The following is a 23,856-nucleotide window of genomic DNA, read 5'->3' on the forward strand; positions in this document are numbered from 1 at the left end:
GAGATCGAGATCGGAAGGGGGCTTCGGATTCCCTGGAACTGGAGTTAAGGACGGTTTGTAGCCGCCATGTGGGTGCTGGGAATTGAACTTGGTTCCTCTGCAAGAGCAATCAGTGCTCTTAACTGCTGAGCCATCTCTCCAGCCCCCTATGTAATATTTAAGTCATGTTAAACATGCTTATCTCCTCAAACATTTATCATTCTTTTTTTTTTTTAATCCAAAATGTGTTTATTGGGGTACTTTCTCACTCATCTTGATTCAGGGTACTTTTAGTGCTGCTTCCTCCTGAAGAAACATCCTTCTGTAAGCCATGCTTTTCTGCCTGTAGGCTGACAGAGAACAGTGGAGCAGCCAACACACAAGACTACCGTTTGTGCATGGCTGAAGACCCCGGTGATTTTATAACATCCTGGGCCTTTCACATCCATGAAGTAGGAACTAGGGCTCTGCACCAGGCACGTCTTGTGCTACCTCTTCTCTTCTGGAGAGGGATGAAGGAGATCCTTTGCTAGAGACATGTTCTCATAGGAGGTCATCACCACTGGAAAGCATATTTATCATTTTTTAAAATTAAAAAAAAATATTATTTTTATTTTATGTGTGTATTATGCCTGCATGTAGGTAAGTGCACCCGTGTCATGCAACGCCTGTGGAGGACAGAAGAGGCTGTCGGATCCCCTGGAACTGGAGTTACAAACAGTTGTTAGCTGCCATGTGGGTGCTGGGATTCGAACCTGGGTCTTCTGCAAGAATAATCAGTGTTCTTAACCACTGAGCCATCTCTCCAGCCCCATCATTTATCATTTTTTTACAGAACAGTGTTCAAAGTCTTTCTAGCTTTTTGAAGAATACAGTATATTTTCATGTACTCACCACATGTACAGTAGTATACACAGAGCTTTTGTCCTTATCTACTGTACCAGCTCCATATTTTAAAAATATTTTAAAATTTGTTTAAGTGTATGAATGTTTTGCTTACGTGTATAAGTGTACCACATATGTGCAATGCCTGTAGAGGCCAAAAGAGGAGCATTGGAAGCCCTGGAACTGGAGTTACAGTTAGCCACCAGATGGGTGTCAGGAATCAAAACCAGGTCCTCTGCAAGAGCAGTCAGTGCTCTTCTTAACCACTGAGCCGTCTGTCTAGACCTCCCAGCTTCATATTTTTAAATCACATTTTTTGTCAACACTAGAGCTTTGGATTATCTTAAGTTTTCTTTTATTTAAATGTTCAAATGGAAGAAATACATTAAAAAGTTAATTTTAAAATTCTGTTCTTCCAAACCAGGAGTAATGGCACATATCTTTAATCCCGACACTCAGGAGGCAGAGCAAAGTGGATCTCTGAGTTCTAGGTCAGCCAGGGCCACATATTGAGGCCCTGTCTCCAAAACAATAACAACAAATTCTACCAATCTTTTGAGTCATTTTCATCTTTTTTTTAACATTAAAAAAAATTTTAAAGCCGGGCATGGTGGCACTTGCCTGCAGTCCCAGCACTTGGGAGGCAGAGGCAGGTAGATCTCTGTGAGTTCAAGGCCAGCCTGATCTACATAGTGAGTTCCAGGCCAGCTGGGGCTTCAGGAAAACCCTGTTTCAAAAAGAACAAAAAACAATTTTTTTATGTGTATGAGTGTTTTTGTTTTTTAATTTTATTTATTATTTTTATTTTATGTGTATGCATGTATTGCCTGCATGTAGGTAAGTGCACCCGTGTCATGCAATGCCCGTGGAGGTCAGAAGAGGCTGTCAGATCCCCTGGGACTGGAGTTATTGGACAGCTGTCAGCTGCCATGTGGGTGCTGGGATTTGAACCCGGGTCTTCTGCAAGAACAACCAGTGTTTTTAACCGCTGAGCCATCTTTCCAGCCCCACGTATGAGTGTTTTGCCTGCATGTATGTAAGTGTTCCTGTGTCATGTAGAGCCTGTGAGGGCCAGAAAAGGGCATCAGATTCCCTGGAACTGGAGTTATGGATGGCTGCTAGCTGCTGTGTCGATGTTGGGAATCAAACCTGGGTCCTCTGGAAGAGCAGCCAGTGCTCTTAACTACTGAGCCATCTCTTCAGCCACTTTAAAAATTATTTATTTTTTATTTTATGTGTATGAATGTTTTGTCTGCATCTGTGTAAGTACACCACATGCATACAAAGTCCACGGAGGTCAGAAGAGGGTGTCAGATCCCTGTGACACTAGAATTATGAGCAGTTGTTAGCTGCCATGTGGGTACTGGGGTCTGAACCCAGGTCCTTTGCAAGAGTAGCCCATGCTCCTAACTGCTGAGTCATCTCTCCAGCGCCCATTTTTATCTTCTTTATAAAAAATTTCAAACATTTTAATTTGTGTGTGTTGTGTGTATGTGTGTGTGTGTGTGAGAGAGAGAGAGAGAGAGAAAGAGAGAGAGAGAGAGAGAGAGAGAGAGAGAGAGAGAGAGAGAGAGAGAGAGTGCATGCACACATGCCAGAGCATGCCTGTCAGAGGACAACTTCCAGGACAGTTCTCTCTCTCTACCAATGTGGGATCCGAGGATGAAACTCAATTCATTAGACTTGGCTGCAAGTGCCTTTACCCACTGAGCAGTCTTGCCAGTCTTGACTTAATTCTTCTTAAGTCAACTTACTTTATACATCAGAATTATTTGTAAGATTTGTATCTACCTGTTCCAATGTGTCCTAACACTTAATAGCTTAAGTTCTTTCTTCATCCGCCTATTTTGTAGTCTTAAGTAGTTACTTTCTCTTTCATCTAGAAAGGCAATTAATATTTCTGATTGCTGCTGTGTTTAAAGGAGGGAAGTAGTATGGATGGATATGATCAGTATACATTCTATAAATAAATGTATGAAACTTTCAAAGAATAAAAATATTATTTAAAAATAAAACATTAGGGGCTGGAGAGATAGCTCAGCAGTTAAGAACACTGACTGCTCTTGCAGAGCGCCCAGGTTCAATTTGCAGCACCCACATGGTGGTTATGAACCGTCCTTAACTCCAGTTCCACGGGAACCTGATGCCGTCTCCTGACCTCTGTGGCATTTCACAACATGGATGCACTCACATACATGCAGGCAATGCAGTCATGCACATAAAATAAAATAAATAAATAATAAATAAATAAATAAAATATTTTTTAAAAAAAACATTAAAAAGCCGGGTGTGGGGGTGCACGCCTTTAATCCCAGCACTCGGGACGCACTGGGAGTTCAAGGGACGCACTGGGAGTTCAAGGCCAGCCTGGTCTCCATAGCAAATCCAGGCCAGCTGGGGCTACAGGGAGACCCTGTCTCAAAAAGACTGAAAAAAAAAAAAAACATTAAAACAAAAAAATAATGAATTTTAGTGCCCTCTACTTAGTAAGCCATCCTTTCTTAGCTTGCTCTTTTATGGAATGCAAGGTTTTATGTACCCTGTTTATTCTAGCAAGTTTACCAACTTCAAAAATAAACATTTAATTCTTCCCCATCTTAGAGTATCTTCCTGCCTGTCTTGTGCTAAATTCTCTTCTTTAGTGTTCTAGATGTGCTCTCTGTGAAATTTCATCTTGTTAAAATTTACTTGATTTATTGCTTTTTATGCAATGAACACTTGATATGCTTATTGACTAACATATTTTTGTGAAGTGAAATATGTATTAAGTAAAATGCTCATATTTGCTACCATTTCCAGGGTGGCTTGAATATTTTATCAAGGGGTATTTCTAGCATGACTGCATTTCAGAGTAAAGCACTAGTAACCTAACATCTGAATATTTCCTTGTGCTCTGATAAAAAGTATGGTAACAGCCAGGCGTGGTGGCACATGCCTTTAGTCCCAGCACTTGGGAGGTAGAGGCAGGCAGATCTCTGTGAGTTCCAAGGCCAGCTGGGGCTACAGGGAGACTGTCTGAAAAACACCAAAAAAAAAAAAAAAGTATGGTACAATATTTTATTTATTTAGGATTTTTGAGATATGGTCTCATGTAGCCGAGGCTGGCCTCAAACTCTTCATGTAGCTGAGGAAGACTTTGATCTTCTGAATACTCTTGCCTCTACCTCTTGAGGGTGCAGCCAGACCCGGTTAATGTGGTGCTGGGGATCAAACCCAAGACCTTGTGCATGCTAGGCAAGTACTCTACTGAGACCCCCTAGCCCAGTATACCTGCTTTAAAAGGAAAATGAGCAGAGCCAGATGATAGATGATAGATTCCCAGTTGGGAATTAGGGCAGAAAATATGTCCAGGAGTTGAGAGGTAAATTGTTCCTGCTGCTATTCTCTGGAAATTAATCTCAACTAAGTTGTTGACAGTTGAACTTTATCCTGTGCTAACTACATTATATAAACTGAACTTTCATTTAGTGGATCAGTTCTTTTTTGTTTGCTTGTTTTGTTTCCTTTTGAGACAGTATTATGTATAGCCCAGTCTTGCCTTGGGCTTACAGCAAACCTCTTCCTTCAACTTTCCAGGTGCTGGGATTACAAGCCTGCCTAGCTAGTGAACAGTTCTTCATAAGATGACTCGTATATTTAATTTCACCTTTTTCAGATTATGAACTATTATGGAAAAGGAAAAGTGAGAATTACATTAGTAACAAAGAATGACCCATATAAACCTCACCCTCATGATTTAGTTGGAAAAGACTGCAGAGATGGCTACTATGAAGCAGAATTTGGACAGGAACGCAGACAGTTGTTGTAAGTATACAATCACAGAAATCTTCAGAGTAGGATGAGGGTATGATGCTCTGACCATTTGTTAGTTTTGGTTCTTTTGGGGGAGAGGGTTAATGGGGTTTCTTTGTTGTTGTTTTTGAGACAGGGTTTCCCTGTAGCCCCAGCTGGACTGGAACTCGATATATAGACCAGGCTAGCCTTCAACTCACAGAGATCTGCCTGCCTCTGCCTCCCAAGTGTTAGTATCAAAGGCATACGCCACCATGCCTGGCTATTTTTTTGATTTTTAGCAAAATAAATTAACTATAATATACAGTAAAAATTTAAATTACATTTATTTTGTTGGGGGGGGTGGAGGTCAGAGGACAACTTGTAGAGTTGGTTCTCTCCTTCCACCAGTGGAACTTGGGGATTGAACTCAGATTATCTGGCTGGTTATCTGAAAGTGCCTTGACCCACTGAGCCATCTCACTATCCTGATATTTAGATTGTTTATCACTAACATTAGAACTCTTCTTTCATCCTTTGCTAATAGACATAGCACATGACAGTTAGCATAAGTAGTTCTTTGGGTATGGAGGTTGAGACAAAGTTATCTGTAGCCTAGACTGGCTCAAGCTCACTGTGTAGAGTGACTTTGAAGTGCTCTTCCTGCATCCATCTCCTAAGTCCTGGGATTGCAGGTAAGCACCACCATGCCTGGAGCAATAGTACTTTTGTAATGTTTTTTTGTTTTTTTAAAAAAGTTGCGGGGAGGGGGGGCGCAAGGCACTGGATCTCGCAGAAGCTCCAGCATGGTTGCTGGGAATTGAACTTAGGTCCTGTGTCCTCTGGAAGAGTGGTATGAGGTCCTGTGTCCTCTGGAAGAGTGGTATGTTCTCTTGACCACAGAGCCATCTATCCAGCCTGTTTTTTTGTTGTTGTTTTAGTTTTAATTTCAATTTTTTGGTTTTTGAGACCAGGTCTCTCCCTAGTCCCAACAGTCCTGGAACTCACCATGTACACAATGCTGGCCTTGATCTCAGAGATCACTGAGTGCTAGGATTAAAGGCATGAGCCACCACGCCCGGCCTCGTTTATTTTTTAAGACAGAGTCTCTTATAGCCTAGGCTGGTTTCCTAGAGGTCTTGGGTACAGAGATTACAGGTGTGGGATTATAGGCATATGCCACCACATCCAGTTTATGCAGTGTAGGGGACTGAACTCAAGACTTCATGCGCACTAGGCTAGCAGTTTACTGACTGTGCTCCATTCCACCACTTTCATTTTATCTTTTATTTTTAGTTGTTTTGAAACTGGATTTCACTATATATAGCCTAAGCAGGCTTCCAATTTGCAACAATCCTCCTGCCTCAGCCTCTCAAGTGCTGGGATTTCAAGCCTGAAATTCCACACCTGGCTAAGCATACTTCTTTATTAATACTGAAAGTAAAGAAAATATGCCAGGCTTGGTGGCACACGCCTTTAGCAAAGGCAGGCGGATCTCTGTGAGTTGCAGGCCAGCCTGGTCTACGTAGTAAGTTCCAGGCCAGCCCCACTAGAGGGAGACCCTGTCTCAAAAAGACCAAAAAAAGTAAAGGAAACATATTGTGTTGTGATTTCTTTTCTTAATTTGAATAATCTATGAAAAACTTTATTCTATCTTTTCATTTATATTTAAATTTTCTAAATAGAAAATCATTTGGGAAACTCTAGAATTTTGAAATGGGACATATTATTAAATTAACATACAATAAAACTTTCAGGATAAAAAAGTTATTTCACTCTTCACACTGGTAAGGCTTTTAGAAAATGGCACTATTATCATGTTAGTGAGAGTATAAATTAATAAAATCTTCCTAACAAGCAGTTTAACAACTATATACCAAAATCCTGAAATATGGGAATGTGTCTCAAGCCAACAGTACTGCTTTTAGGACTTACCTTAGGGAAGTAAGTATGTTCAAACTTTATTTAGCTGTAGTGGTGTTTCTCACAGCTGTGTTTTGTAATGGCAAAACCCTAGAAGCGATTTTAAAAGAAACTAGTTAAATAAACTGATGCATCCTTGAGATGTACTCCTGTATAGCTATAAAAATAACATTGCAGGCTAGAGAGATGGCCCAGCACTTAAGACACTCACTGTTCTTGCAGAAGACCTGGGTTTGAATCCCAGCACCCACATGGCAGCTAACAACTGTCCATAACTCCAGTTCCACAGGATCAGACAGCCTCTTCTGTCTTCCGTGGGTATTTCACGACATGGATGCACTTACCTACATGCAGGCAATGCATGCATACACATAAAATAATAAAAAATAAAAATAAAATATTTAAAAAAATTATTTTTTTGGCCTTTTTTGAGACAGGGTCTCCCTATAGTGGGGCTGGCCTGGAACTCACTGTTTAAACAGGTTGGCCTTTAACTCACAGAGATCTGCCTGCCTCTGCTGCGACAGAGTGTGGGCATGCCCGGCTAGCTTAATTTTTAATAGTGTGTGTACACAAGTGTGTATGCATATGTTACAGTGCACGTGAGAGATCAGAGAACAACTTTGTGGAGTCAGTTATTTCCTTCTACTGTTATGTGGGTTCTGGGGATTGAACTCAGGTCCTTAGACTTGCTCAAAAGCACTTTACCCACTGAGCCATAATGTAGGTTTTAAAGAAGATATGAAAAATAACCTTAGTTTGTTTGAAATAATCATATATAATATACTATATATAATAATATATGGTAGGCTAGATAAACACTCTACCACTAAGTTATATCCCCATCCCTCAGAATATTAAAACTCTCCATTACTTGTAATATTCTATGAATAGCAGATAAGATCATTCAGATGAAATGAAATTAAGGAATGTATAAGTATATTAAGATGAACATTCTTTAAAATCTTTGATTAAAGAAAAATTAAGAATCTTTCAAAGAATGAAATACTTTTGGGAAATCATTTTTTTGTTGCAGGATTTCAGAAAAGGTTTAAGAACATAATTTGTGCTGGGCATGGTGGTACACCTTTAATCCCAGCACTCGGGAGGCAGAGGCAGGCGGATGGATCTCTGTGAGTTCAAGGCCAGCCTGGTCTCCATAGTGAATCCAAGCTGCTGTGACTACAGGAGACCTTGTCTGAAAAAGACAAAAAAATAATAATAATAATAATTTGTTTTTTGGTTATTGGAGGTGGAGGAAGGAAATGTCAAAGACATTTTAGGTGCTCACGAAGTCACAAGTGTGAGTGTGCAGAGCATGAGCGTACGACAGCACGAGCATGGAGCAACGTAGACCAGGCAGCCCCTGAAAGCCCTATGGGAAACTTGAACAGATAGTGATGTTCTTCTGTTGAGTTTTGCTTCCTTATTCTTACCCACCCATCTTTAATGATGTCATGGGTTTTCCATGTGGGAACAAGTATGACTGGGTGGTGGTGGGGGAGTTCCCCTCACTGTCACTTGTATTACACATATGCAAATGAGTAATATTTGTAGCTATTGAGTTCTCCATAATGACCCTTTGAAACTATTATTAACTATTGTTAGTATTAAACATCTTTCTAATAAAAACCACATTTCAATCCTTTTATTGTAAGCATGCAATATGGCATAAAGCATATTCTGTGTTAACTGTGAAGTTAGGGCTCAAAAATCCAATCTGTGGGAGCCTAAGCAGGTAGCAAAAGTGAGTGGAAGAAAGCTGGCGGGCCTGCAGTGAGGTGGAGAATTGTACATCTATGGGCTAAGGGGCTCAGCTCTAACCAGTTGTGGTGCTATATCCTTGAGAAGCCAGGATACAGATGTTCATCTCTAATTTTTGACTTTTAAGTTTTGGTAGCATGTACAGAGTTTTGATTTTCTATTTCTTTGGGTTTTTGAGACAGGGTCTTTCATAGCCCAGGCAAGCCCCAAATTTTCTATGTAGTTGAGACTGTTCTCCTGCCTCCACTTTCCCAGTGCTGTGATTAAAGTCATGTGCCACCACCCCCAGCTCTATTTTTATGTTGACAATTCTCTTAGAAATACAGCCGTATCTTTCTATTCTGGCATGTTATTACCACAATTGGAAACACAGTTCCTGCTTTAGTACCTCCATCTGACAACATGCTGGCTTCTCAGTGTTGAGTATATACTGGTTTCTGTCTTATTCTTTTTGTTAAACTATAATGCAGTTTTCAGAGTTTTTATTTCTTGCTTTTAGTTTTCAAAATTTGGGTATTCGATGTGTAAAGAAAAAAGAAGTAAAAGAAGCTATTATTTCAAGAATAAGTGCAGGAATCAACCCTTTCAATGGTAAGTATTTTATAATTTCTATTATGTAGGTACTGATGTACTGTGATTTCTGTTTATATTATGTTTCTACTTGTTGACATAACACTTGTATCTGAGGAATCATGTATGTATATATTTTTTTTAATAATTTATTATTTTTATTTTGTGTGTATGAGTGTATTGCCTGCATGTATGTAAATGCACTGTGTTGTGCAGTGCCCACCAAGGTAGGAAGAGGGCGTCAGATCCCGTGGAACTGGTGTTATGGACTGTTGTTAGCCACCATGTCGGTGCTGAGAATCAAATCTTGATCTTAACCACTGAGCCATCTCTCCAGTCCCAGAATCAAGTATATTTAAAGTTCTTTCATGGTTTTCTGTTAACAGTGGAGAGTGTCTTTGTTTTTTCTAAGAACGATCCCCTTTCCCACTGTTTCTTATTGTTTATTTTGAGACAAGGTCTTGCTACGTAGCCCTGACTAGTCTGTTCCTCACTGTGTCACCCAGGCTTGCCTTGACCTCCCAATAGTCCTCCCAAGTGCTGGGATTATAGGTGTGTGCCATTCTTCCAACAGACAGTAGACATTATTCTGAGTGTTAAATAGGCACTATGGTTGTAAAATACTGAAATGCATTTAATTCAAAGGTATATTCCACAGCAGAAATTAACCCTGAATATGGAAGAAGGTACACACAGAAATAGTAGAAGCCACACAAAACATTTTTCTTCCCCTCCTCTCTATCCCTTTCTTTCTGTTTCATTCTCTCTTGCTTTCTTTCTCTCATTCTCTTTCACTTTCTCTCTCTTTCCTTTCTCTTTCTCTCTGTTTCTCTATTTTCTTTTTTAAATTTTTAGATGTGTGAGTCTTGCCTGCAGGTATGTAAGTACACCACATGTGTGCAATGCCCATGAAGGCCGGTTCTGGGAACTGAACCTGTGTTCTCTACTCTTAACCACTGAACCATATCTCCAGTTCCTCGTCCTTTTCTTTGTGGGTCTTATATAGCCCAGACTGACTTGAATTGGCTGTTTTGCTGAGGATGCCCTTGAACCCTTGAACCCTGCCTCCACTTCCCAAATTCTGTGATTACAGGCATGTAGCTATACGTAGCCACTCAAAATATTTTTTGTAGCATATTTTTTTATTGACTAGATATTTACTTACTGGCCAGTAGATTTTATTGGGAAATAGCATTTTGTTTTAATTTTTTTAATTTACTGTTTTTGAGACAGGATCTCACTATATAATATAGCACAGACTGGCCTCAAACTCCGTATCCTCTTGTTTCAAGTCTCCCCATGGCTGGGATTATAGGTATGTGGCACCATGCCCAGTGTAACATTTGTTCCTTTTTTGGTTTTTGGTTTTTGGTTTGGGGCTGGGTCTAATGTATCTCATGCTGGCCTCAAACCTACTGTGTAGTCAACGATGATCTTGACCTTCTCATCCTCCTGTTTTCACCTCCCAGTGCTGGGATTACAGGTGTGATTTATGCATTACCAGGGTACAGTTGATGTGTTACTGGAGATTGAACCCAAGGTTTTATGCATGCTAAGCAAGCACTCTTCCACCTAAGCTACATCCCCAGCCCCAAAGCATTTATCTTTATGACACTATCTGGGTACCTGGTATTTTTTAGCATTCTATATTATATTATTGAATATATAAATGATTACTAAGGTAGATGCTGCTCTGTTTGTGTCTTCATTCTAAAGTCTTATACAAGTACTTAAATAGTTATGTCAATCCAGGCATGGTAGGGCACATCTATAGTTCTTACTACTCAAGAAACTGAGTCCTGAGGATTGTGAGTTTGAGGCAGCCTGAACAGCATAGTATTTCTGTGTCAGTACTTATAAATATGTCCTTTAACAGTTTACTCATTTAGGTGGTTTTCATTTAATGTAAAACCTTACATTGAGGGACTGGAGAGATGGCTCAGCGGTTAAGAACACTGGTTGTTCTTGCAGAAGACCCGGGTTTGAATCCCAGCACACATGGCAGTTAACAACTGTCTGTAACTCTAGTCCCAGGGGATCCGACAGCCACTTCTGACCTCCGTGGGCATTGCACAACACGGGTGCACTTACCTACATGCAGGCAATACACGCATACACATAAAAATAAAAATAATAAATAAATATTTTTAAGTTAAAAAAAAACCCTTACATTGAATATACACTTTGAGCTCTTACATTTCCTTAGGATTATTTCCTTAGGATAAATTTTCAGAAGTGGAAAATTTCTGAGGCAAGAATATGCTCATTTAAAGCTTTGATCCATTGCCAAATAAAGATTTTTAATTAAAAATTTTTTTCAGGCCAGGTGTGGTGGCGCACACCTTCAGTCCCAGCACTCGGGAAGCAGAGGCAGGGGGATCTCTATGAGTTCAGGCCAGCCTGGTCTACATAGTGAGCTCCAGGACAGCTGGGGCTACAGGGAGACACTGTCTCAAAAAGACCAAAAAAATAAATAAATAAAATAAATTTTTTTTCATAGAATTTCTTATTTTTGAGACATGGACTCACTCTGTAGCCTTACTGGTCTAGAATTTACTATGTAGCCTAGGTTGGCCTTGAATTCTTGGTAATCTTCCTGCCATAGCTTCACAAGTGTTGAGATTATATCCACAAACTCTGCCCAGCTAGAAAGGCTTGGATTGCAGACACAAATCATGCCCAGCTAGATATTTTCTAATTTCTTTAAAGTTAGTGTACAGAGTAGTGGGTTTCATTCTGACATACATGTATTTTTCATTTTCTACTCTTACTTGCCCCTATTACCTTCCTTCCCCTTCCCTCTGTTCATCCCCTGCTCTTCAAGTAACCCTCCCACCCCACCCCCACTCCCTGCTTACAGATACACATTACCACATTGACTTGCTTGCTTGTTTTTCTAAGCTGGGGTCTTGCTGTGTTGTCCAAAACAACCTCAAATACATAATCCTCAGCAGTCAGTCTCTCAAGTCATGAAGGCTCTTTTTAGTATAGGATTGCAGCAACTACCTCAGCAGTTATTAATTCAGCAATACGGAATGCTAAAAAGTACCAGGTATCATACCTAGATATTGTCATAAGAATAAATCTTTATACTGGACATGGTGGTGTACACATAATAATTCCAGCACCAGGGTGGCAGAAGCAGGAGGGTATGTGTGTGTTTGTATAGATAGAGTCTGCATATGAGAGAAAACATGCAATATTTGTCTTAGTTCCACCCCATACCCCTTCCTCCACGATATAGTCCCCTTACTTTTTAAAAATCTAGATTTCTCCTATGAGAGAAAATATATTTGCTTGTCTGAGTCTGAAAAGACCAGACTTTTAAATTAAAGAGGCCAGATGCAGTATAATACTAGGAGATTTTGAATAACTGTTCTCACTTATTAATCACTTGTTATGTATCAGAGAAATGTTAAGTGTTCTATGTGCACTCTTGAATTGTTGAAACAATACTACTTTGGAGAAAAGCCAAAGGTTTGTTGATATAACTGTCTCAGGTCATGCAGCAAAATAAGTGGCAGAGCTGAAATCTAAACTGTTTCCTGACTCCAGGGGTAAAGGCATTAAACAGGAAACAGCCGTCTGTAGAAGGTTTTTAAGTTGTTGTTTAGTTTTTTTCCTTTTTTAAAAAAATATTTTCTTATTTTTATTTCATGTGTATGAGTGTATTGCCTGCATGTATGTTAGTATATCCATGTCATGCAGTGCCTGAGGAGGTCAGAAGAAGGCTTCAGATCCCCTGGAACTGGAGTTACAGTTGTTAGCCACCATGTGGGTACTAGAAATTGAACCTGGGTCCTCTGCAAGAGCAGCCAGTGCTCTTAACTGCCGAGCCATCTCTCCAGCCCTGTTTTTTTCTTTTCTGTAACCCATAATCAGGCATATTAGTAATAACCATTCATACAGCATTTGAACAAATTTCTGGTAGATAGTGCTTTACCCATTTTGCTTTATTTAATCTTTATAACAAGCTATGAGGTAGGTATGATTCATATTTCCATTTTATAAATAAGAAAATGAAGGCATAGACAAGTTAAATAAATTTGCCCAAGGTTGTACAGCTGGTGAATAGTGGTGGCCACCTTTGCTACAAGTACACTGGCTTCATGGTTTCCGGTCTTAACTCCTGCTGTTCTATCTAGACGAATATAGATTTAGGGGAAAAACAACCCCACCGGTCGATCCTTCATGGTGTTTATGTTATCTCCTGTTGCTTTGTTTTTTTGTGGTGCTGATGGTCTAACCTAATGCCTTGGGCATGCTAGGCAAGTGGTCTACCACTGGGCCACATTTCCAGCAAGTTGCTTTAATATCCATTTCTTCCTGTAGCATTACTCCCTCTACTTGCTTTTTTGTGGTCCTGGGCATTGAACCCCGGGCCTCACACATGCGCTAGGTAAGTGCTCTGTAACTGAGCTGCATCCTAGCCCTCTTTTATTTCACTTTAAAACAGGCACTCACTAAGTGGCCCAGACTGGCCTTGAACTTGTGATCTTACTGCCTTTGTTTTCTGAGTAACTGCAATTATAGACATGTACCACCATCCCCAGCTTCTTCTAGCCTTTTTTCTACCCTCCCTATGTTTAGCAACTCATCATCTCATGATTTTGAATTGTAATAGTTTTTTCCCATTAGAATGATCTTTGAAAAAAGGAAGAAAACAAGTGATCTTTGAACAGTTCTTTTTTAAAAAATATTTTCTTTATTATTTTTATTTTATGTGTATGAGTGTATCGCCTGCATGTATGTCAGTGCACCTATGTCCTGCAGTGCCGCAGAGGTCAGAAGAGGGCTTTGGATTCCCCTGGAACTGGAGTTAAGGATGGTTCATAGCCACCATATGGGTTCTGGGAATTGAACCCTGGTCCTCTGCAAGAGCAGTCAGTGCTCTTAACTGCTGAGCCATCTTTCCAGCCCCTACAGTTTTTTTTTTTTTTAGAAAAATTATTAGCATTACTTAAAAAAATATGATGTGCTGGGTGTGGTAGCACACGCCTTTAGTCCTAGCACTCAGGAGGCAGAGGCAGGCGGATCTCTGTGAATTCAAGCCCCGCTACAGGGAGACCCTGTCTCAAAAAAAGACACCCCCACCTCCAAAAAAAAACCCATAATTACACTGAAAACTTTTGTATAGGTTGGTGAGTTTGGAAAGAGAGTTGAATGCCAATCTCACATTACAGCAACAGTGATAAATTTCAGGGTATTGTTAAAGCTTGATAGTAAAGTTTTGTCAGTAAAAAATTATAGTAAACATGTGGAATTGCAAATTTACATTCTTACATACAATTACATATTTTTAGTTTGAGAATTATGATAGTTTAGTTATTGTTGTTTTTTTTAACTTCCCAGACTGTGATTATTATTTTTTTAAATGGGGCTTTTTGCTACTCTAATGTTCCCCTCCGCTGGAGAGGTAACCCTAAAATCTTTTAGGGATTAGATACAAGCTCCCAAATACTTTTAACATTTTTGGCTAATAGTTTCAGGGTGTCCACTTTCACATTGAAGTCTTTGATCCGTTTGGAGTTTACTTTTGTGCAAGGTGAAAGTTAAGGACCTAGTTTCATTCTTCTACAGGTGAAGATCCAGTTTTGCCAGCACCGTTTGTTGAAGATGCTGTCTTTCCTCCATTGTGTGCTCTTGGACCTTTGTCAAATATCAGGTGTCTGAAACTGCATGTACTCATGTTTGGGTCTTCAATGATGTTCCATTGATCTATGTGTCTGTTTTTGTGCCAGTACCATGATTCTTTTTATGATTACATAACTCTTAACTGTAGGGAGACAAGAACGTCCTTGACTGGTGAATAGGAGATGTGAAGGAGAAGTAAAGGCAAGAGTAATTAGCATTACAAGTTCTAGACAGAGAACCAGAAAAAAGAACAGGGCAAATTTCAAATGTTCATATCAGAGTTCATTGGAATTTCTTGGGGAGAGCTTCCAGATGCATCCCTCCATTGGGTTCCTCCTCAGTTTTTGTCTGCCAAGGCTGGACTCCAGAGTAATGGACTCAGGATTTGTTTTCATTCACTTTGACAGCTGTTGGAGTGGCTAGAATCAGTGTCAGTTCCCTTTCAAAGGCTTCTAGATGGGGGAAGAAAACAAATTTACCCATCATTTTAGAACAATAGTGGGTTGTCTCCCTTAGCTACAGGTGGGCACTACAGTATTGGAGACCAAGATTTGAAGTCTTACATCTGAAAAGCACTTTCTGATTAGGAACAAATTCATCAGTGAGAAATAATTGTCTAAATAACATTTTATATGGACTTAAGTTTAATGTCTGGGAAGTGTAATCCCTTGAACTCTTAAAGAAATATACTGATCACTTTAATCTTTGGTTATACTTTCCTTTTGGGTGTTTAAGACCATAGAGTTGGCCCAAATAAACCAATTTATTTTTACTCTTCAGGTTGTTTGAGGATCTGTTTCTTGGGGGTCACATGGGCTTGGGAGGAGCCTCTGGCTCCTTTCTTTTACCAGTTCCATCTATGTGAAGATGAGTCAAAGATCCTGCTCGATCATGGCTAGTTTCACTTGGAAGTGTAGCGGAACTGTTTCCTGTGTTGACCCTCCTCTTTGTAGACTGGACACTGGTTCAGGTCCATTTGGTGGGGTCTCCATGGCCTCCCTGAACAAGAGAACAGGTGACTTACCACAGTTACAGGACATTTTGAGAGATGTTCCATAGTTCCCTGGAACTTAGTTGACCTTGGAGGACAAGGAGCAAAAACTGTCCTTTAAGTCCCTCTGACCAGATTAGTATAGGCCTCAAAGTATGTCTATTAAACATCTAAGAAGTTTAATTCCACCAGTCTGGTACTTTAATTACCATGTGCTATATAGATAAAGCTTGAGCAAAACCCAAAAGTTCTCAGATAAACCTTGATTAGACACACACACATATGCACACACACACACATATACACATACATATACATATACACACATACACACACACATATACACACACACATGCACACACACACATATACACACAGTGTATATATCTCTTGGCAGTGGAACTTAGAAATCCCATATCTAGAAGTGATCACGCATGTTAAATTTGGCAACCATAATATCTGCAAGGGCAGGCTTGTAATTTAAGTTGCGACTGATGAAAAAGGTAGAAGACATATATTTTGTTCCTAAACTATGAACTTAGAAATTTTAAGATTATGTGTATATTATTTTTGTCTCATCCTTTATATATCATAACAGACTGATTTTTATCTCTAGAAGTTCAATTAGGTGTTTTACATTATCTGTAGGGCACAGGTGAAGGCACACTGGGGCTGTAGAAGAGTCATAGAAAAATGATGGAAAACTTCATGGTGCCTGGGAATGGGAGAGGTTCAATATCAAGGTCTGGATGCCCAGACCACAAATGGAGTCAAGACCATAACTGACTCCCAGGGGAGGCAGGAAGTCTATTCTAGAAAATCAGTCCTCCAAAGACTAGAATCTGAAAATGAGAGGCCTCTCCTGTCCCCGGCATCAGCTGAACACGGGAGCAAAGCCGCTGCCATATACAACCTGGGATCTAGGGGGAGGGAATTGTGGGGAATGCAGTCATTAGAGAAGGCTGAAGCTGCTTCTAACATCAGAAAGTCCTCCATCCTGTAGTCTGCTCTACCATCAGCCCAGCACCAGAGGAATGTGGGTGGAACTGTACCTCACAGCTGGGGACCAATGCTCCAGGCTCTTGAGAGAGGACCTCAGCTCCAGTTCACAGGAGAGGACCATAACTCTGACTCATAGGAGGGGACCATGTTCCAGCTCATAGGAATAGACCACAGCTCTAGCTCATGGGAGGGGACCACAGCTCCAGCACAGGGAGGAGATCACAACTTTGCCTCACAGAAGGGACCATAGATCCCAGGTTCACAGGAAGGGCTTTGAACAGTTTTATCATATTGTGATTTTTTTAAAAATCTTGCAGTTCAGGGCCAGGAGATGGCTCAGGTGGTAAAGGTACTTCCCACAGACACATGGTGATGTTAGTTCAAATCTCAGAACCCACATAGAAGTAGAAGTGAACTGCAAAGTTGTCTTTGGACCTCCACACTATGGTACACACACCCACAACATACACATCATGTACATGCACAACAATTTTTAAAAAATATTTTAAAAACATGCGGTGGTTTCTTACATATGTGAAGTTGCCACATACAGTTCTGACGTCTTTCCTGTCTACCACTGCTCTTTATGAACCTTTATTCTAGGAAACCTTTGTTCACTCACCCTGTTTCAGTCCTGTTCTTTCCAGTGTATTAACTGACATTGTAGGAATATAACTTTACATCATTTTTTACTTTGACCATTGTTGATAGACTTTAAACTCATGTTCCTGCTTTATCTTAAATCTTCTCCCAAGCATCACACACACTCACGCATGCACAGAATCAACCTCACCAATGGGATTTTCTCAAAATTTTGCTCATTATTCTTCATTGGCTCCAAATCAACTTCAGCATTAGTTCTGTGTGCATAGCAATCACATAGTACTTGCTTAATTTTTTTTTTTTTTTTTTTTTTTTTTTTTTTTTGGAACTTGTTAGAATTGCAGTTTTAAAGGAGGAGACAGATGTTTCATTTTCAAAACATTTAACACAATAGACAGATACACAGTTTCACACTGGGCTGGGAAAGTGAGTGTGTGTGTGTGTTGTGTATGGGCAAGCTTGTTCCGTGGTGTGCACTTGTGGAGGCCAGAGGACAACTTCGTGGAATTGATTCTCTCCCACTTTTACATGAGTCCTGGGATCAAACATGTCGTCAGCTTTTGCAGCAAGTGCATTGCCCACTGAACCACCTCACTGGCCTCCTTAGTACTTGTTTAAAATGTCGATTCCAGGCTGAATTCCCAGGTCTGCCTTGGAACCTGGGAGTCTTCATTTTTAAAGCAAATACAGATAATTGTTTAACCTTTTTTTTTTATTGTGACCCATTGGAAGAAATAAATTTTATTTCCCCACTGAATTCATAACATATGCACAAGTACCACACCTTTACTACAATGCCCTTACTACATACATAATGCCCACTCTGTTCCCTCCCTCCCTCATTCCCTCTCCTGAGGACCATACCCAGGGTTTCCAGCATGCTAAGAAGATACTTTACCATCCAACTACATATGTAACCCACCTCTCCTTATTTAATTTTTTTTTTCTTTTTTGTCTTTGTGAGACAGGGTCTCCCTGTAGTCCCAGCTGGCCTGGAACTCACTTTAGACCAGGCTGGCTTTGAACTCACAGAGATCCACCTGCCTTAGCCTCCCAAGTGCTGGAATTAAAGGCATGTGCCATCATGCCTGGCCCTGAAACTCTTTTTTAAAAAACTGTTTTCATTATTTTTGCCTTATGTATATGAGTGTGTTGCCTGCATGTATGTCAGTGCATCCATGCTGTGCAATACCTTCAGCGGTCAGAAGAGGGCATCAGATCCCCTGGAACTGGAGTTACAGATAGTTGTTAGCCACTATGTGGGTGCTGGGAACTGAACCCGGCTCCTCTGCAAGAGCAGCCAGTGCTCTTAACCACTGAGCCATCTCTCCATCTCCCTGGCCTGGAACTCTATATGATATGGAGATAAAGCTGGCCTCAGTCTCACTGAGGAAATCTACCTGCCTCTGCCTCCTGAGTGCTGGAATTAAAGGCATGTATATACTACTGTGCCTGCTTCTCTCTCCATCTTGACCCCATGATTCTTCATGATCTTGTTAGCTCTTCGATGCTTTTGGAATTTTGTCTCATATTTTATCATCCTTTAATTCTCAACAGTAGAGTGGGTTCTAATTACATATGTCATCTGCCATTACCAAAAGAAAACCGTATGTTGACCGTATGGTTTTACAGTTTTCTGCAGTGGTTTTACTATTTTCTGCAGCACCTTATATATAGAAAATATAAACAAACCCCTCTTTAAGTGATTTTTTTGTTTTTGTTTGTTTATTTTTTGCTTTTTTGAGAGGTCTTCATAACCCAGGCTGGCCTCAAACTCATTATGTAGCTGAGGATAATTTTGAATTCTGAGTCTTTAGTCATGACAGAATGTATACTAAATATTCATTATGTAACTTCTATCTTCAACATCAAGTGAAAATACAAAGATGTAATAGATGCCCATTCTGAGTTCATGCCTTATAGAACAGGCACATAAATGATGATCATGGAAGATAAAAACTAAGTGTGTAAGAGGGCTGCATCAAGGGCCACACTGATTTAGAGAGGAGAGCCTTCCATTCCAGAGAATAAGGTTTAGGCTTTATAGAAAAGTACTTCAGGGCTGGGAATATGGCTCGGTGAAGTGCTTGCCTGAGTTCAGTCCCTAGCACCCATATGAAAAAGCCAGGTGCAGTGGCATGCACCTTTAATCCAGTGTTAACTGGAGTTATCTCAGTGTTAATCTCAGTGTTAACTGGAGAATCTCTGGGGAGAGGCTCTGTCTCGAAAAATAAGGTGGAGAACAATTAAGGAAGACATCTAGTGTTGATCACGGGTCTCTGTGTGCATGTGCACCCACACATACATGTGTATACACGTAATACATTTATCCCCACAAACGTAGCTCTTAGCTGAGTTTTCAGCCGAGTATCACCTGTGACTTCTGGTTGTCAGTAGTTTTTTAAACATGTACAGAGATGGAAATTGTTTTAATGGCATGATAACTCTTTTTCCACATCTTAAGAATAATCAAAACAAAAATCCCCTAAATAATGATCTTTTGAGAAGATAGAATTTCTTCCCTTTGATAGAATCATTGTGTGACTAAATGTGTTTGAATTTTGGTTTATTGACCACTTTGCTGTCCTATTATGTACCATTTTAAATATTTTAAACTTTCATTGATGTTAATATATCCCTTCATGTAACCCCAAGGCAAAAATTTCCCTCACCCCCCAGAATTTCTTTGATCTTTCTCAGTTTCCTCCCTCCTCCTCGTCTCCTTTGTCATACGCACTCTTTTCTAGAAGCTTATAATATGTATTCTGTTTTCTGTGGTTGCTTTTGGTCATCATCATGTTTTTGAAGCACAGAATGGAGTATATAGCTACGGTTTGTTCTTTTTTTTCTTTTTTCTTTTTTTTTTTTTTGGTCTTTTTTGAGACAGGGTCTCCCTGTAGCCCCAGCTGTCCTGGAACTCGCTATGTAGACCAGGATGGCCTTGAACTCACAGAGTTGCCTGCCTCCCAAGTGCTGAGATTAAAGGCGTGTGCCACCACGCCCGGCAGTTTGTTCTTCTTTACTGCTGAGCATTACTCCATCATATCATACCACAGTTTGTTTCCATTAACATTGGTTTGTTTTTAAACTTGTCAGGAGGACCTAGCTACTCATTCTTTAAAGAAATTGATAACACATCTTTGAAATTGAGAGACACTGAAATCTTGAACTCTTAGGTTTATAGTTCTGTAAAATGCAACTTTAAGGAGTCATGTGCCTCTGCCTCTGTAGTGATACAAGTAAGAGCATGATGCTGTGATGCAGGTGCTGGCATCTTAACATTTTGACCCTTTTAAAAATGTGGAGCATATTCACCTGGCAGGGGAGATACTTTGATCTTAAAGGTAGTTTTCCCAGGGCAAGGCTTATCCATTGCACTCCGATGTGCTGACCCCTGCAAGGCTTAACCATTGCGCTCCAGATGTGCTGACCCCTGCGATTTCCCCAAATGTGGGAAACTCAACTGCATAGTTTGTGGTAGTGGGGGACTGTGTTCACACTCTCCCCTAATTTGAAAAAAAAAAAAAGTGGAGCAAGGGTCTGTGGGCATACAGGCCAGACCACATACTCATTTGTGTTCCTTAGTCATTGGCTACCGTCTTTTTTTATCTTACTGGCCTGGAACTTGACAAGTAGGCTGAGCTAGTTGGCCAGGGTGCCCCACGTATTGCCTGTCCCCACCTTCCCAGTGCTAGGTTTGCAAGAATTACTATACCCATCTTTTTTTACATGGATTTTGGGAGCCAAACTCAGGTCCTTGTGCTTGCAAGGCAAGTACTTTACCAACCGAACCATCTCTCCAGTTCCATTTTGACTTTTTATAGCTGTACAAATATTTTTTATAGGTTCAAATATTATGTTTAAGAATGCTAATACTAGGCTGGGCATGGTGGTGCATGTCTTTAATCCCAGCACTTGGGAGGCAGAGGCAGAGGCAGGCAGATCTCTTGAGTTCAAGGCCAGCCTGGTCGACATAGTGAGTCCAAGCCAGCTGGGGCTACAGGGAGATCCTGTCTCAAAAAGACAAAGAAAAAAAAGAATGCCAATACTGCAATACTGGAACAAGTGCACTTCTAAACATTCAAGGAAAACACAAAGACACATAGAAATAAATAAATAAATACAATTTAAAAAGAATGCTGGAATGCTAATTCTGGAATACATTTAAATGTTAGGATAACTTCTAAGATAGTCCTGAGACTGTGAATGGAATTAAATAAAAACAAAGCAAAATAGACCGTTGTTTTTTATTAGTTGTTGCCTGTTAGACTTAGGAATTTGGCAAATGGTCTTTTCATATTTGATATTTTAATTTTAATACTAATTTGCTTTCCAAATAAAATTTTCACATAACTTAATATATTTCATGCTTTTAAAATATGGCTTATATTAGTAATGATGTTACAGGCTTAGAGTATTCTTTCAAAAGGCAGTAATATTTTGTTTTATAATTGCATTTATATTTTGTTTTATAATTGCATTTCTTTTCAAACCTCACTGTAAGCAAGCTGTTCTTGTACTGTATTCTGTAATGAGCTTTTTAATTTTTTCAGAACTGTAAAACTTTCCTGTTATACAATTAATTTTAAACAAATTTATTTTGCACATCAAGTTTTGTGGGGAAGCTGGCTATCTTACATCATCTGGCATCTTGTCATTTCCTCTCTAAAATGTTGGTGTAAATTTTAGTATGCCCCTATGTATGTCATTTTTATGTAAAACATAAATAAATGTTCTAACAGAGAGTAATTTTTCAAATTGCTGAACTCAGTAATCTGAGTTCAATTTTTTTAAATTTTATTATTTTTATTTTATGTGTACGTGTATATTGCCTGCATGTAGGTAAGTGCACCCATGTCGTGCAAAGCCCGCAGTGGACAGAAGAGGCCATCGGATCCCCTGGAACTGGAGATATGAACAGTTGTTAGCTGCCATGTGGGTGCTGGGATTTGAACCTGGGTCTTCTGCAAGAACAGTTAGTGTTCTTAACTGCTGAGCGATCTCTCCAGCCCTCTGAGTTCAAATTTTTACCCTACCACTTAGCTATGAAACTTTGGACAAATAATTCCACCTCTTTAAAGTCAATGTCTTGGACTGGAGAGATGCCTTAGCCGTTAGGAGCACCGACTGCTCTTGCAGAGGACCTGGGTTTGATTCCCAACACCCACATGGCACCTACAAACCATCCTTAACTCCAGTTCCAGGGGAATCAGAAACCCTCTTCTGACCTCCGCGGCATTGCATGATACAGGTGCACTTACTTAAGTGCAGGCAATACACTCATACACATAAAATTTTTTTTTAAAGTCATGTCTTAACTAAAAATGGGGATGATTATAATTCTAGATTTAAAAGAAAATTTAGACTTGATCAAATATTATTTGTTGAATGAGTAAATGCTTATTCCCTCTTATACATAATTTGTATTCATACTTGTAATTATTGATTTGTTATTGTCAGTTTGTGATTCTACCCTTAAGTCCCAGATTCCAGGTATAGTTACTTCCTGAACCTGACTATAATTGAACATACACTGTTAGATTGTGACTACTGGTAATAAAAGATATTCCTAAGATTGTGTACCATCCTAGTTTTGCTCAGATTTATATGCTACTGTCCTTGCATGTTGTGAGCAAGGAGAAAGACCTAACAGGATTTTAGTCTGTGTAACTATTCTGCATTCTAACAAAGCCCAATGTACTGTTCAGTCCCTGAACAGCAGCTGCTCGACATTGAAGACTGCGACCTAAATGTGGTGAGGCTGTGTTTTCAAGTTTTCCTTCCTGATGAACATGGTAACTTGACAACAGCTCTTCCTCCTGTTGTTTCTAACCCAATTTATGACAACCGTAAGTGCTTTATTTTCTTACATATGTACTCTTAGCTTGTTTTATTTCCTTAATTGTTAAATTTCTAAGTGTTTTCACAACTAGAAAAAGAGTATGTTAGCCAGGATTGGTGGCCCCTGCGTGTAATCCTAGCACTCAGAATGCAGAGGCAGAAGGATCACAAGTTTGGAGGCATCGTGGGTTACACAGTAGGATCCTGCCTCAAGAAACAAAAAGAAAAAGTATGTTTATTACAGGAAAAATTCACACACACACACACACACACACACACACACACACTCATAAATAAAAAAGGTAACGAAAAGGACCTATAATCACATCCTCCAAAGATGGTCACTGTCCCCAGGTGTGCATTGCACCAGTTCCTTCTTATAAACACACACACCACAGTCTTATTACCATCACCCAATTTAATTGTGGTAACTTTAAAAAAAGAGATCAATGATCTTTTTAAAAAACTTTTTCAAGTCAGGAATTGTGGTACACAGCTATAATCCTAGCACTAGGGAAGTACAGGCAGAGGATCCAGGAGTTCAAAGCTGTCCTCAGGCGCCGGGCGTGGTCGTCGTAGCGCATGCCTTTGATCACAGCACTTGGGAGGCAGAGGCAGGTGGGTCTTGTGTGAGTTCGAGGCCAGCCTGGTCTACCTAGTGAGTTCCAGGACAGTTGGAGCTACAAGAAGACCCTGTTTCAAAAAGATTTTAAAAAAAAAAGCTATCCTCAGCTACTTAGTGAATTCAAGCCAGCTTGGATTACATGAGACATTGTCTCAAAAAACAAAACAAAAACACCAAAACTTTTCTTTTGGCAATATGTCTTGAACATTTTTCAATCACATTATCTCTTTCTTTTATTTTAAAGTAGTGTTGGCATTTGAATCCAGGA

At 39.8% G+C, this 23,856-nt stretch overlaps 1 protein-coding gene and 2 pseudogenes across 3 annotated transcripts in view; 2 read left to right on the forward strand and 1 right to left on the reverse strand.

Moving 5' to 3' along the window:
- Window positions 1–23,856, forward strand: part of Rel (REL proto-oncogene, NF-kB subunit) — a 44,824-nt gene that overhangs the window by 14,558 nt on the left and 6,410 nt on the right. For all 3 annotated transcript variants that reach the window (XM_029569010.1, XM_029569011.1, XM_029569012.1), the window contains exons 3-5: window positions 4,520–4,668; window positions 8,822–8,913; window positions 22,831–22,971. In XM_029569010.1, the coding sequence (XP_029424870.1) occupies window positions 4,520–4,668; window positions 8,822–8,913; window positions 22,831–22,971 (382 nt within the window). The remainder of the gene's footprint in view (window positions 1–4,519; window positions 4,669–8,821; window positions 8,914–22,830; window positions 22,972–23,856) is intronic.
- On the reverse strand, window positions 270–524 carry LOC103743242 (annotated as a pseudogene).
- LOC115072287 lies at window positions 20,430–20,631 on the forward strand (annotated as a pseudogene).

This window comes from Nannospalax galili, unplaced genomic scaffold (assembly GCF_000622305.1).
Source record: "Nannospalax galili isolate Female #2095 unplaced genomic scaffold, S.galili_v1.0 scaffold682, whole genome shotgun sequence".
Classification (NCBI taxonomy): Eukaryota; Metazoa; Chordata; class Mammalia; order Rodentia; family Spalacidae; genus Nannospalax; species Nannospalax galili.